At 41.2% G+C, this 16,588-nt stretch overlaps 1 protein-coding gene across 1 annotated transcript in view; it reads left to right on the forward strand.

The window, feature by feature from the left end:
• Positions 1-16,588, forward strand: part of TSPOAP1 (TSPO associated protein 1) — a 130,468-nt gene that overhangs the window by 32,755 nt on the left and 81,125 nt on the right. Inside the window, 3 exon segments of the mRNA XM_018569541.1 lie at positions 2,390-2,518; positions 3,813-3,989; positions 9,344-9,586. Coding sequence (XP_018425043.1) covers positions 2,390-2,518; positions 3,813-3,989; positions 9,344-9,586 — 549 coding nt within the window.

Raw genomic sequence — 16,588 nt, forward strand, 5'->3', positions numbered from 1 at the left:
TGGCCTTTCCATGGTAGGGACAGTTTCCTGTGGACTTAATGTGCCCCAACCATGCCATGGAGCCACGATGACTGGTGCCAATGGTGAAAGGTGGGATGTGTCTTAATGAACATAGTTTAGTGTAACACACCTTTTTGATTAAATGCTTAAAAGGTGGAATTGTAAGTAATGAAATGTAAATGAGGAAGCATTTTATGAGCTAAAAAAAGAAAATGGCTGCTCTGTGATATGCACTCACTTATAATATCTCATGCTACCACCACAAATAATCCTCATCATTCAGCTTCCTAAATTATTTTCTTCCTAAAGAAAAACGCAGGGCAAATAAAAAAACATACCTTTGCAGTGTGGCTACCCCTCATTGCAAGGGTTAGATGCTTGTTTTTAGTTTAGGAGCTAGAATAACGCAGAATTACTTATCTGATCCCTACTTCCTCCAGGCTTCTTGACTGGTCCCCACAGCTTTTTCTCTCCTCGGCTCCAGTGGTCTAAGGATTGCTGATGTCATCACAGCTTATGCAGGTCCATTGACCTGCACTAGATGTGAGGGCTCTGAGGGACATTCCATAGCTGGAGCAGAGGGCAGAGAGGTGAGTGCTGACCACCGTGGGAGCTGGGATCAGGTAAGTAAAACAGCTTTATTCCAGCCACAGGAAAATGAGCACTTAACCCTTGCAGTGTGGGGTAGTCCCACTGCAAGAGTAGTTTTTTTATTTACCCGGAGTTCTTATTTAACAAATGAGCACAACACATTTCACAGTTTTTTGCATTCTTCCAGCATTTATGTTCTTTGTAGTTCTGTGGCTGCATAACATCTCGGAGCTCCATGATTATGCTGGAAGACTTCACTCTGACAGAAGCTGTGATCACAGGTCTGAACTGGGATTAGATAACTATATAATGCCCAACAATTGTCACTGACTGTAGGCCCTGCTCTGCTTGATGACTGATTGGGGGAATATGTACACTTAGGCCCAGCATACTGGAACCCTGTCCCTCAGCCCAATTCTTCCTGGAAAGTAGGTATACCATAAATTAAAGTATATGGACTTGGGCAGGCTAAAAGCGGAACTTAAGGGAAACATGGATACCTGTCTGAAAGAGATATAAGGACTGCCATTCCTGATGTTTTCTTTTAAAAAAGCTATTTATGCTGCCATACCCATCAAGTGGCTTCAATATCTCTGTTCGCTGCCAGAGCAAGATTATATTTTTCTTTCATGATAGGTGTACTTTAAACCTTTTTCCATTTGAACTCCAAAATGTTGGGCATGCATTCAATGAATTATAGTCAATTATTTGATCATATTTCCATAACATTTAATGTGTTATCACATTATAACTATGCAATTGTTGCATGTATATGTGTTGTAGGTTTCCTTTCCCTACATAGGCTGCATTCACACCTATGCGTGAGTGTTACTATGTCAAGACGTGCTATGCATGTGTTTTGAGAGGCATCCTATTTATTTCAGATGCCAGCACACTTCAACGTAGTACACACTCCTGATCCTTCAGAGCACTAAAATGTATGGCTGTGGGCTTGGTATGTAGAAACTTATTAAAGCATTTTCTGAACGTTTGGTTACCTCTTCACCTCCCCCCTTCCAACTGTGCTGATCTAACCCACCCTCCCACTACTCAGCTGCATGCTTACCAAGTTCTGTCATCGAGTCCCTTGGGTTCAACTGCAATGTTGACCTGTGTTCACGCTGACCTTTTCTTCCCCCTGCTCCTATGTGTGCACTAGAATCTCAGACTTCCATGGGACAGGGAGACCGGTCCCAGGGGATTGGATATCAGAACTTGGTAAGAATGCAGCTGAGGATGGGAAGGGTGGGTTAGATCAGCACACTGGGAGGTGGGAAAAAAGGCAAGGACATTTTCAGGAAAGGTTCTTTACACTTTTAAGGCTTTGCCAAGGCAAAATAATGGTAAAAAATGCATCCCTGGTTGGAAGCATATCTTTGTCACCCTATCTCGGTCAACAACCTTTTGTGGCTACATTCCCAATGTCGTCACCAAATTGCTGCTCCTGTGGCATGACACTCCCTGCGGTTGTCAGATGCTGTGAAACAGTCGGGAGGGTTAGTTTCCGCTCATTCTTCGTTACTCACCTTAATAGGTATTTTTTGCACTTATCAGATGCACCAAAACACTTTTTAATAGTATATTTAGTAAACCAAAAGGGTGTGAAAGAAACATTCACTGCTGTGCTTTACATACACTTTAAGAAATCGGTAGGCAGATACAATGTACCTTGGGTTATCCCACACAGCAATGCACACGCAGGGGTGTGAATGGGCCCTTAAGCATCAATTTGGCATCTTGTACTGTAATTGTAGTTTTTAGAAGTGATGTACTGATCTATTTAAATTCTATTCCGCAGAGAAAAAGCAGTGTTCCTGAAACAGAGGAAAAGGTTAAAAGACTAAAGAGAAAAAATGCAGAGCTTGCAGTTATAGCAAAGCGTCTGGAAGAAAGAGCTCAGAAGCTCCAAGAGGCCAATCTTAAAATGGTAGGTGTTATGTTTTAAGAAGTTCTTCAAATAAGAGATGTGAAAGTGAAGCTGTTTCTATTCCCATTGTTCAATTACCAGTTTACTCCCAAAGGGCCATTAATTGACTAGGATTTTTTTTTTCTGGTATGTATAAATGACCTGTGTAAGCCATCTGCCTCATAACAGCAGATAGCATCCAAGGCTGCATGTGACAAGATACAGGTGTAAAGAGGGGGTGAAAGAGTTAAAGCAGAACTCCATGGTTTTGAAACGTTAACCCTTGCAGTGGGGCTACCCCCACACTGAAATGGTCAACTGCTCCTTTTATCTATAGGGCGAAAATAAAGAAGAAATACTCGCCTTATCCTGTCTGACTACTAAACCTATCCCCACAGTCTTTTTTTTTTTTTTTTTGTACACCCATCTCCGGCACGCTAAGGCCCTTTGACGCTGTCATGTCTAATACAGCTCTATCAGATGTGAAGCCTGAGGGACATACTACAGCTGGAGCAGAGGGGGAGAGAGGTGAGCAGTCACTGCTGCAGAACTGAGGATCAGGTGAGTATTTCTTCTTTATTTTGCCACCTAAAGAAAAACGAGCAGTAAACCCTTGCAGTGTGTGGGTAGCCCCACTGCAGGGTTAATTTTTCAAAATCTTGGAGATCTTTAAATATTTTTGAAACTTTACTATTCTTTCCTGCTGCTGTAGCTTGTTTTCACTAGGAAGTAATGAATGGATGACTCATTCATTCATTAATTCCTTTATTCTTGTAATTAAAATGGCACATTCTATCATTTGCATTCCTCAACTTTATCTGACCCATTGTCTCCTGAGCCTGATGTTCCCTGAATTCATAGCTGAACTTCTTTAACTGCCATCATCCTGTCCAGTGAAAGTTAATGAGAGTCAATCTCATTGGACACTGGAACGGCAGTTTGCAGCGCTTGTTAAATGAAAGAAAATTTGTCAAAACAAAATCAAATTATGAAGGTGCACAGAATAAATTTTTGGGCTAAGCAGGTAATAGCCGGCATCTTGTGTCTATTCTTAGGAAGGATTTTTCCCCCTAAATGTTTTAAAATGCAGAGTACATGTTCACTTTAAGGGGCACCGGAAGTGTAACATGAACATGTACAGCCCCATGGGTAAACCTACAGCACAGCCAAAAGGCAATAGAGTACATGTTCACGTTAAACTAAACCTAAATCTTTGCTAGACAAGTCTGCATATTTATTATTGAAATCTGAATGTTCAGGCTCTTGTCTGTCAAGTTGCCAGATACAATTTAATGTCCCAACATTGGTTTTGTAGGTAAATACTCCAATACACTTAAAAGGCGCCAGTTTGGAGCTATGCAAGAAGGCATTTGCACGTCAACGAGCAAAGGATATGCGTGAGCAGTCGAGCGCCCTACTGGAAAAAGACAAACAAATTGAAAATTTGAAACAAGAATGTCTGGAACTACAGGCCAAACTATCTGCTGGAAAGGTGAGTGCACTTGGGTGTTTTCTCACAAGTCGATTTTAAAAGTGTTCGGAACCTTTTGTAATGGTTACATTGCCCACAGCTGCCACCAAATTGTGACAATCACTCACTCAGCTTCACTCTATTCGGAGATTTTCCTGCTCTGGGACAACAATCTATGCACCAGAAGACTTGAGAGTGATACTCTGAGACAGGTTAATTGACCAGTTAACCTTTTACACACCCACGCACACACACGCTAGCTGCCACTATGGGTTTTTTAACAGAAACATGCACCATATATCACATTTGCTGTTGCAATTCTGATCTTTAAAGAAAATGTCTGTATTGCTCGCTGCTATGCCCAGACAGGAATATAACACTTTTAATCTATGGTGGCACCTTTTATATAGGAAAACTCCTTTAATTTCTATTTGGAGCATTCACAGATTTGGCTTTAATTTAATTTTTTTAAACTCTCTTTTTATTACAAAGAAAATGCACAGTTTCAACCAAACAAGTAGAATAGGTCAAAAAGAGCATTACACTTAGCACTCCGAATGAAAGGGACCTGCAAGACAAATCACAAAGCAATTAGAAGGCACTTATAGAGACAAGTAAACACTTAGTACAAAATCACTAGTTGCATAGTATAAAATGTAAACCATATTTTTGAGCAATGGATCATCCCGAACCTCCTGAGTCGGAACCATGAGAGACTATATATCATTCAGACTCCTTCCAAGCCCCCCAAACCTTGGCATGTTTATTAGGGCAATTCCTATGTTGATCTACTTCTCATATGAAACAATCTGATGTACTATATGTATCCAGTGAGATATCAAAGGCACCCCAGGTTGCAATCACTTAAGAACTATATACGTTTACAAGCCAGGAATACAGTTTCATGTAAAAATATCCACTGATACCTTGTCCATTCTTCTTCATCCAACAAGCCAAAAAGACATACCAATATAGTGTGTGGAATTGGTCTAGAAAGTATGGCAGACCGTTTATGGAGTACCTGTGTCTAATATTCGGAAATCCTGTGGAAATGCCACAGTAAGTGGAGAAAATTTGCATTGGACTGAAAGCACCTAAGACACCATTTTATGCAATCTCATTGGGAACAGATATGCCAGGTGTATGATACAGAGTTCTATCATTCTTTTGTTAAAGGCTGGGGAGCCTCTTAAATGAGAGGAGCAGATATCTTCCTAGTAGTCTTCAGACAAGTTAAAGCTTAATGATTTTTAAATATTTTAATAAAAAGAGGAAAACAATGCAAGAAAATATTTACAGAAAATAAAGCAGACAATAAGCAGTAAAATAATATGGGCTAAGAGTGAAACTTAAATCTGATCATTTTTGCGAATTTTGTAGAAATGAGTAGCACTGTGTTTTGGTACGACTTCCCCATCTCTCTTCCTGTCTAGCTGTTGACAGAATATTGATGGGTGATATTGATCAGATCAGTATACCGTCATTCCATAGTTTTGTTGGTTCTGATAATATTGAGATGTGATGGTAAAAGGAGTTGATGCCAGGGTACACAGTGAGCACACTACCTATATGATTCAGTAAACATTTCAAAGCACGTTGATCCTGTTTCTTCAAATCAAACCAGCAGTAGTTGGGTTGTCTGTGGGTACCCTCATACGCAAGCCATTTTAACCATTCCAGTGGCTCACCATTACCAGTTTGTACTTTTTTTTAATTGGCTGATGTAATTTTGAGGGTTTTTTTGTGAATAGTTAATGGAAAAATGCATCATTAGATTTGTCTCTAGAGTGCAGGGGATTTTATGTTGCTGGTTGTTGTGCTAGTCAGGCTTTCTATAATTAATGGTGCCAGTTGCTAGGCATTTTTCTTATATCTCAGCAGGGTAATGCCAATTTCACCAGCTGATCCAATTTTATTTTCATCCTCAGCTGTTTTGTGATGGGATAGAAAACCCAGGTGCAAGCCTTTTTAGATTCTAGCACAATGAGGAGGCTTGAAGATGTTCAGCAATGATGAGACCTAAAGATGTTTCTTGTTAAATAGTATTTCAATAGACATCCAACAGCCGTTTGTTTAGCATTTGGCAGCGATTGCATGCATTGTATTTCTTTCAGCTAATAAGCCAAGAGCACTGCAAACTGGCATTTATATAACCTCCAGATCTCACACAGAACATTATTAACATCTTAAAACCACAAAGTAAAAGTAAAACAAAGGTTCATTAACAAATCTAGTTCAAGGGAACTTGTCAAATGCAATATATCAAATGGTCATAGAAATGTGATTTACTGATTAAGATAGTTGTGTACATTAGAAAGATAGTTGCTTGCTTTCTTTTTGATATGATCATTCTGTAATTATTTTGAGTAGTAATAACCCCTTTCCGACCGATAACGGAATTATTTTCCGTCAAATCTTTCTAATATTTAAAGATCGGTGATGGAATAGTTCAGTCATGCGGGAAAATAGTGCTGGTCCATGGAGGGACCAGTGCTCATGGGGTTTGTTCTGTTGCTGGGTCCCTTGGTGTCCGAGGCAGACCCTCAACAGCAAACCAGGGGGTCCCAGCACTGTGATCGCTAATCGCAGTGATCAAAGTGCTGTTACAGCCACTGATCCGGCTTACAGCTCACTGTGCTGTGGAGCTGCAAGCTGAACCATTGTGCTACAAAGTGATACAAAGTATCTCTGAGGAGAATACAGTGATTCCTCAGAATACGAAGTATCCAAACCCTTGTGAATAAATTAACCCTTTAGTGCCCCCTAGTTTTTTTTTTTACAAAGTTGTAAACCGTTTTTTAAAAGTTTAAAAAAGTAAATAAAAAAAAATTCATAAGAAAATATAGTGCCACATTCTAAAATTGTTTTTTCACTCCTTGTATTTTGTGCCCCATAACTCCCAAAATAAACTGAAATCCTAGTAGACATATGATATACCGTATAAATCGAGACAAATACAATAATTTATTATGAATTACTTTCTGTTAGCTATACTAATTATGTAAACGTTATTATTGCCAAAAGTGTGAACATTTTTTTTGTGCAAGAATTCATATATGCATTTGTCACATCAAATTAAAGCCCATTTTGTCCTTTTAGAAAACGGTATATAATATGTGTAGGTGTAACGCTTGAGGAAGATTGAAATTATGGTTAAACAAAGCATAACAAACATGGCAAAATTGCTCTGTTTCCCAGGAACTAAAACATTGTCTGAAGCTGTGTCAATAAGGGGTTAAATAGTTTACCTCTGAAAATGTTACTCAATATATACATTTGGTATAAATATCTGAACCGCAGATCAATTCTTTTATGAAAACACCCAAGGTTCCATTCATTATGTATGTTTGCGGTTTGTGTATACTGCATATTTTATATGCTTTGTTTTTGGGTTGCATGCTCTCCTCTTGAGCTAAGAAAAGTAACATTAGTTTTTTTTTGGTGTTTTTTAAGCTAATAAGTGAACCCTATGCAGTTTAAAAGTGCGCCTGTGCCCAGCACTGTAGCCATTAAAAGCAGAACTCTGGGCAAATCAAATCTTAACCCAGTTGGAAATGCAACACCATATTACTGATATTCTGATATGTACTGATTGTATTGCTGACATTCAGAGATGCAGTATTGTCTTTTGGGCACTAGATGGCGCTGTGGTGCAGTGTTGGTCTCTGCTTATGTATGCATGTCTGTGATACACAGGAAGTTCTAGCTAGCTATCTATATTTTCCTCTCTTCTATACTGTATTCAGATGCAATATATTTCTAAGCAAGTAAAACTTAATTAATCATGCCTTAAGATCTCAGTGCTTCATCCAAACACATAACCAACAAACCGTTGCAGTGGGGCTACCCCAACACTGCAAAGGTCAAGTGCTGGTTTTGTCCAGGGAGCTAAAATAAAGTTACTCACCTGAACCACGATCCTGGCTTGCTCTTCAGCATCGCTCCTCATTAACCCTTGCAGTGGGGGTAGCCCCAATTAAAGGGTTAAGATTTGTTTTGCACGGAGTTCTGCTATAAGTTTTTATAAACTCTTTACCAGCAGTGACCGATCTTTAAAACAAGCCCACATTGATCTCTGCAACTGCAGGTACTGTGGAGTAAGCAATTCTAACTGTTTAAAGCTGAACTCTGGGTTAAGCAAATATTGTCTAAATACAGAAGCCATGTGATTTCTTACTTGTATCTGTGTATTTCTCCTAGATCTGTAAAGTAATCCAGTCTAAGACTTTGCGCAGGACCTTCCTTTCTTCCTTTTAATAAAGACCAGTCACTGCTCCTTACTCTCCTTTTGCATGGTGACTGGTTTTGTATCCGCCCTACCTACTGTATTTTTTCGTAGACGACCTCTAATGGGTGGGGCCTGCTGGGTCCCTCCCACAGCTTTCTTCTCTACACGGGCAACATGCAGAACAGTAATGATGTCACTGCTACGTTTTACAAAGAAGTTCTTGCTGCCAGACAAAATATAGGGAAGGGAGCGACAATTGCATTGCCATTGTTGTAAATTTGAAGATGAATTTCTTCACAGTACCTGCAGCTGCATGGGTCAGTGAATGCTTGTTTTAAAGCCCCTTTTAACCCTTAATTTTCATAATCTGGGTACTGGTCCATTTTATTTATTTAGTGCAGACACCAAATGCTCACTAATAATTTTATTAGTGATTGCATCTACTTCTGTGGCCTTCATGGCTAAATTCCATCAACTACTATTCCACTATGTATTTGAGAGTCCCTCTACTGGCCACTTGTGCAGTGTTGAGACAACTGATCCATTGTACAGTTGCCCTACAATATTTTCAGTAAAACCGTGTATGTTTGTGATAAAACATATAGGTGTGAATCTCCAGTTAATGTATAACTGACATGAGGAAGAATAATCTTGGACAGTCTGTACTGTTCCATAGCAGCCATTTTATTCAAAATATTCGGCGAATATTACTTTTGCTTGGTCAGATTGGCCCGACCAAGTTTTGCCATATATTAATCTCAGGCACTTTTTTTTTCTGAATCTACATGTGATCAGACCTCTCCACACTTTTTGTATCCAAACACTGGAGATTAAATTTTTTTTCATTTTTAACATGACCAGAAATAATTTTGTATTGTAACATTTTGGATATTGGCAAATTCACAAAGCATTTCATCTTATTTACTGACCGCTCTCTGTGTAAATGCTGCATTTGTGGTGACAGGTTCCCTTTCAGATGTTATAGCAATGCCTTCCTGTTACTAGTTCAAGTTCAGTGCATACAGTAATAAAAACTGTGGGGATTAGTCTTTTAGTAACTCCTTTTATCTGATAGGTTATTTCTTCCCTTTATACTATTGCTGATTTTGTATTCTTTGTTTCCCTGTGTATGTTCAATAAGATGCAGGATTTTCCAAGTTTGTTGAAGTTCAATGACTTTAATCGCCTGCTGCATGAATCTCAAAAGGAAGTTCTACGGTTGCAGAAGCAGATCGCAATGAAATATATGAAGGAATCCCTTCATTTGTCAAGGACCGAGTCTCACAGTTCTCCAACTGAAGCCATGTGTCTGAACAGATTAATCCGTCCTGAACAGGCCACACAGGACCCAGATAATTCAATCATGGCAACTTCAGGAGATTCCTTCCAGGTAGGCGAGCTGGCTGTAATCATTTTAAGTACATGTCTTCCTTTGGAGAGGAAAAAAAATAATTAATGCTTTCTTATATGTTGCAGACATTACTTGCTGCTGTTGCTGTGACCAATATGTATGGTTTGGTTTAAGCCGTGTCTAAAATGTGACTTAGGTTGCACCATAGTACTGTGCAAGTGTATCTGTCTAAACAAACTTCCTAACTGTGCAGTGGTCTGTAAATATTCTTAACAAATAAGATTCCCTTTTATTGTTTTTTATATAGGATGCCAGAAAAGTTTGTGTTACATAAAGTGTATGGTAAAATGCAGAGGCGGCTCTAGACTTTGTGAGGCCTTCGGCGAAACTCAAACATGAGGCCCCCCACTTACACCCATAATGAAAAAAAAATGCAAACGATAATAAAAAACTAACAATCAATTGCATATTTTAAGACCATATTTTAACAGCCAGGAAATCACAGCTCCTAGAGCTAGAATTTTTTGTTTCTGTCTCTTATCTAATTCTATAAATAACTATACACAAAACCCTAAGGAAGTAATGCACAAAGTGCAGAGGTCAGTCGCAAGTAACGCACAGAGGTCAGTCTTCCCAATAACACACAGAGGTCAGTTGTAACGCACAGAGGTCAGTCATAAGAAACATACAGAGTGCATCAGTCAGGAGAAGGTAACGCACAGAGGTCAGTAGTAAGAAACATACAGAGTGCGGCGGTCAGAAAGAGGTAATGCATCAGAGTGCAGCGGTCAGAAGGTCAGTGACCCCCCAAAACCCCCAGCATTCTTAAGATCCAGCAGTGAAAAGTTATAAGAGGCTACCTCCTAGGCATACAATACCGTATAAGGTATACGGTACTGTATGCTTAGGGGGCACAAACGGACACATACCTTCTTCTCCTTCTCTGCCAGCTCCACCTTGCCCCCTCTGAGTCTGTGCCATCGCTGGCTGCTGCATGTGTGTCACTCCGGGCACTCTTTCTCTTCTTTCTCTTTGCCGGAGCTGTGGCTGTGGAGGCAGGAAGCTCTGGAATGCCAGGGGGGAAACCGTGCAGGAAGAGGAAGCAATTATATACGGGGGGCGTCCCCAGTCTCCGGATCCGCCACTGCTTCACTTCACAAAAAAGCTGTAGAGGCGAGCAGGGGCGTATCTAGAAATCACAGGGCCCCATAGCAAAATTTTCTATGGGTCCGTGTGATTTCTAGTTACACCCCTTGCAGAGCCCGTATGAGATCCCACACAGCCCACCTGAGTGACCCTGCAGAGCCCACCATAGACTCTCTATGATGGGCTCTGCAGGGTCTCAGGTGGGCTGGTCACACATCTGAAATGTCCAGTTATGTTGAAATCGGTTGTGTGACCTTTTCATTCAGAATCTGGAATGAAGCTTTAACCAGGAGGAATGCAAAAGGCATCATTAATTTCTGAATTTCTTCGTATTCTGATTGTCCAGTCAGAGTGTTACCTGAATTACTATTTTAAGTTATGAACCGCTATACAAGCATTCACACTTACAGGTATAATATTCTAAGGATTCATTCATGAGATTTTTGGGCTCAACACAATAACAGAATTTATTGGTATATAGTATCAAGACTTAAATACAATGAACCAACAATCTATTTAACTACAACATACAAAGAAAAGATTTAAACATGCCAAATACCCAGACATTGGTATCTAACAGACAAACAGACATACAGTTAAGTGGGGGAAAGACTATATGTATAGTTACCCATCAATCGTCACATGAGGCCCCATCCTGGTGAAAAGAGGACGAGCTGTTTTTTCCAGTCATTAATATACCCCTCGTGTCCATGGAGATGCATGACAAGTCTCCCATTGGTTGCCTCCCAAGGCCTACTGGGGATTGGAGGGTTTGCAAGACCCTCTTTACAACTCCACACCCCTCTCTACGATTGGCCAGTCTACTTGTTATTAGATCAAAGGGTCTTGGCTCCTCATACACAGGATACTGAAGTTGCACCTCTATGGTAATTATCTGGACATGCCTGGGCTCAACAATGACCCTATTTGCAATTCATTGGGCCTGGCACTCCCCTCCACAGTGATAAGCACAACAAAGACTTTATTTCCCTACAAGCTATCAACACCTCAGGGGAAATATTTAAAACAAGAAATAAAACTATATACATATGTCTTAGGAAGATTTGACATAAACTCATACGGTAACAAGAGCCTTTGGTGAAGCAGAAAAAAGCCATTTTTAAAGCTTGAGAAGTGAAAGTTGTTCTCGAATGACATTCTCGTACTTGTGTCTGTAGTGGGTCAGTATTTTATTTAAACCTCATAAGAGGAATAGAAAAAAATGGAATTATGAGATTCTTTTTTTCTGTTTCTCTGATATTATAAAAGAGTGCTAAAAGAATTTACCAGGAAATAAATGGGGACTAATTTCTTTGCCCGTATAACTGACTAGAGTGACATTCATCTCACCATTACTGAAGGAAGAACTCCAGGAAAACTTTGAGGGGAATTTATCAAAGCTTGGGGCAGACCAAATCTGGAGCAGCCGTGCATGGCAACCAACCAGCTTCTCTTCGCCCTGGACAGCTGCTCCAGATTCTGTCTGCTCCACCATTGTTTTTTAATAGCCTGCTGGGTAACAAATGGTCAACTGATAACCATTCAGCTCATGGATCACTGTCCCTTCTTGACCATGTATGATTTCACTGATGTCACAAGATGCCGCTATACTTCCAGCACTGTGACAGGAAAACTGTTGCGATCCTACAGAGAAACTGTAATATCCATCCCTCCTCTGCCCTTGTCCATTCACAGAACACTGGGGGGAATCAAAGCAATTCGCCTTTGGCTGCTCCTTTTTAACACGTGCGCCTGTTTTTGACCAGAGCTTGCACTATTTTTCCGATTGCGCATGTTTTGGGAAAGTTTGCAACTGTTTACATCTGCACTTGTCCTGCGGCTGTCTGAAACTGGAGCATCACCTAACAAAACAATCGCAACATAAGAACTCCCGATGACCACTTCAAGAAGTGACAGTTGAGCTTTTTGCCTGGAGTCACGAATCTTCTTTCCTGGAGTCTATTTAATCTCATTTATGAACAACATTACACTAGCAACATGTATCTGGTGCAAATATATCCCATGTGACCATATGCGAGTTCAAACACTTGCAATTGGTATGATAAATTCCCCCCACTGTATTTTGTGAATCATTCAGAGTACAAAGCTTTCTGTGAATTGACAAGGGGGAGAGGAGGGCCTGACAAATGATCGGTCCTATTGTGCATGAGAGCCACTGCTCTCCTCCAGCAGCACAGGAAGCTATACTTTCTGCTAATAATGAGATTGTAAATGGTCAAGAAAGGGCAGTGATCCAGGGGGTACATACACATTATTACAGTTAAAGGAGAACTATGGGGTCAGGGCTTTTCCCCATAGTTCTCCTTGGGGTAACGGGAGGACACAAACTAGCATCCTCCCATCACCCTAAGCTCAGTATACCGCGAGCTACAGCTTAGACGCCGGAGCGGATCCCGACATTGATGTCGAGATCTGCACAGCTGCGTGAGTGACAGCTGGCCCTGCCTATCTAGAGGCAGAGCCAGCTGTACCCGCCCCCTCCCCGTCCGTTCCCCCCGTCAGCGCTGGTGGATCGGAGCGGGGAGGGGGGAATCCATCCCCTCCCCTGTCACGGCAGAGAGCCGTGACAGGATCGAGAAGTGAGCGAACACCGGCATGTGTTCGCTCACCTCCCGATCTACTGACAGTCTCATTGTCGCAGGTCGGCTAGAACTAGGAGTGAAAAGCACTCCTCATAGTGCTCTTCTAACTATGTGTTACCCAGCAGATTTAGAAAGTCAATTTTTTTGAGAAAAATATAATTTATTATTTTTATAAAAGAAAAAATGCACAATTTTTTACAATTGCAACACACCGGAGTGCGGGCTTTGCTGCACAACGCTTTCTGGTGCGGGCAATCGCATGCAGGCAGGAGGCATGTCTGCGGTGCCATTGAAATGAATGGCACCCCCATTGTTAGGGTTGTTAAAGGATCATTACATTTTTTGGGCGGCCGCAAAGTCATGGGGCGGGCGCACGCACGCACAGTTCAGATCTTCGGCCGGGAGAACAGGAGAGACACATGGTAAGTCAATGCAGCAGCGTGCACCCGCACAGACCCTGTGGGACATGAAGAGACAGGAGTCGGCGCTGGGTCAGAGACCGGCACCAGCACTGGAGGGAAAGAAGATGTTGATCGAATCAAGAGGCATCGTTTAAGGCAAGTCCTTAATGCAGCAATGGGGGGGGGGGGGATTTCGACTTTAATGTCACTTTAAGGCAGGGGTCTCAAACTCAATTTAGGCGGGGGCCGTTACTATATACGGTACCGGTTTTAATGTATGCACATGTTACAAGCGGCAACTGTCACCTGATCATTAACTTGAATGTGTGACAGTTGCTGCATGTAAACGCCTGCACTCCGCATGTAATCATATGTGAAAGGATTACATGCAGTTAGGAATCAATCACTATCCCTGGATACACAATTGTGTAACCAGGGATAGCGATTGTTTTTGTAACTGCATGTAATCATATCACATACGATTACATGTGGTATGCAGGCGTGTTCATGCAGCGGCTGTCACCTGATCATTAACTTGAATGTGTGACAGTTGCTGCATGTAAACGCCAGATTAGGGATTCCTGCTGCAGGAAAACGCAAGTTTGTGACACAGGAATCCCTAATCGTACCTGAAATATAGGACCCCCTCCTTTCCTTCCAAGCCCCCTCACCTGCTTGCATCTGTGCAGGGAGGAGGCACATCATCATTCCCTAGTGATCTAGTGGTGATTAGTAAGGTCTAGTGCAGACCTTGCTAATCATCCATCATTCGGCCAGAGCTCAGAACGGCAGAGATACAGACCGTGTAGCTGCTCCCGCAAGTTGGGCACACGGTCCGTGACCGTGTACTGACTTGTCAGCTGGCTGTGTGCCACATAGTACCGGCTCGCGGGCCGTAGTTGTCCCGTGGGCCGGTACTTTGAGACCCCTGTTTTATGGTGCATAATTTTAAAATGACCTTAAACTCAGGAGTTCAAAATGCATTCACGTCGCTTAACTATTAGCAAAAATGTATCTTATTTGTGCATCACTCGGCTGTACATCCTCACATCACCTCTGAATTTATGGTGACATTGTCCTTTTTGGAGGGTGGCTACTTTTGCTCACCATGGTCCCTGTGTGTGTTGTAAAGAAATCACTGCTCCAAGCTCACTCCTGAGATAGGCTAAAATCTCAATACAAATTAGTAAAATAAAGATGAGATTGTAGTCCATCATGGGAGCGAGCTTGGAGATGTGATTTCTTTACAACACACACAGGACCGTGGGAAACAAAAGTAGCCACCCTCCAGAAGGAAGGACAGTGTCAGCACCAATTCAGAGATGATATGAGGATCTACAGCCGAGTGATACACAAATAAAATACATTTTTGTTAATAGTTAAGGGACTTGAATGCATTTTAATCTCCTGAGTTTAGCATCACTTAACATTATCTATTATTCTGTGCTTTGTTTCGCCTAAAGGAGTAATATTCCTCAGCAGTATTCCTTCCTTAACAACCCTAAAATCCTGGTAATCGCATCCATTCTCTAAGAGAGCATAGGGCAGCATTTATACTGGAGCACACTTAGAGGTGTGTAGTTGCCCCTAGGCAGTGAAAGGTTTTAGGTAGCTAAAAAAATAAAAATGTAGGACTACATAAACGCAGCAAGTAAATCAGTGTAATGTGACGCGATTCTGCACACTGCACTGTTTTTTTAATTTCACATAACGCTAGTGTAATGCACCTCAGTTCAGGGCGGTGCTTGCGACTGTAAAAATGATCTGTTCATAGCAATTTGCTCTTTTCCTCCTGAGATGCTGGATAGCACAGAAGAGGATTTTGTGTTCTGTCAGTCATGACACCTGCTAAGGACAGCCTTTGGAGGATTTAAGCTTGTTCCATTACAGATGGGAGCACAACAGATGTTACTATGAAATGCATTGCAAAGACCTTGCGGATATCACTTTTGCATTAGAGACTTGTTTATGTGAGAGAGACGAAGCATAGGAACTCTTGACCATGAGAGAATAGTTTTCTTGCTTGCATTGCGAAGGCCCTCGTCCTCCCTTCTCCCCTGCTTGTCTAGTGGTCTGATCCTCTTAATCCTTTCGGTTGCTGTGGTAGCATTGAGGATTGGGCTGCTGTAGCAGGTAGGGCACAGCTCTACTCATTGCTGAATTGCCGGCATCAATTTACAAACACCAGTCTTACAGGTACAGTTACTATGATTTTGTATTTGCTTTTGTAGCACATTAGAGCGCATGCCATTCATGGGTTAGAGGACTGTTGTACAATTTGGATTGAATAAACTCTTAGCTTGGTATGCAGAACTTAACCCATTTATATTAGATTGGTTTTAATAACCTGATACTGGGTTGATGTGCGTTTACTCCAGAGGAAAAGAATAATACAGATTCCCAGCATGATCGTCAGCCTGCATGGATTTAACTGTATTTTGTCAGTACATATCAAATATATCATGTTTTCATAACAGAAGAAATGAATGGAGCGCAAACAAATTTTTGGTTAGAAATGTGTAAATGTTCAGTTATGGTGGTAAAGTCATTTGTAGCATAATTTTAAATGTTTCTAGAAATGTTCAGCATAGATCCCCTGGCACAAGATCACATGATTATAAATGAGACTTTGCAGTTGTGAAAGTTCATAAATACGATTACGCAGCGACCAGCTCTCTGATTTCCACAAACTTTGCCAAATTGCGATTACACTATACTGAGATATATTATATACTGTATTTGTATTCCCCTTGTACTTTGTTATAGAGTGCTTTGTAAAGTACATTTCAACAATCCGATCTGCCTAGGCCTCATTTAGCGAACATTTACAATTTGCAGATCTTGTGTTGCATTAACGCACGCACGTTGTGACGTGCGTTGAAGTGAGAGTT

The sequence above is a fragment of the Nanorana parkeri genome, unplaced genomic scaffold (assembly GCF_000935625.1).
Source record: "Nanorana parkeri isolate BGI_ZX_2015 unplaced genomic scaffold, ASM93562v1 scaffold1351, whole genome shotgun sequence".
NCBI classification, from domain to species: Eukaryota; Metazoa; Chordata; class Amphibia; order Anura; family Dicroglossidae; genus Nanorana; species Nanorana parkeri.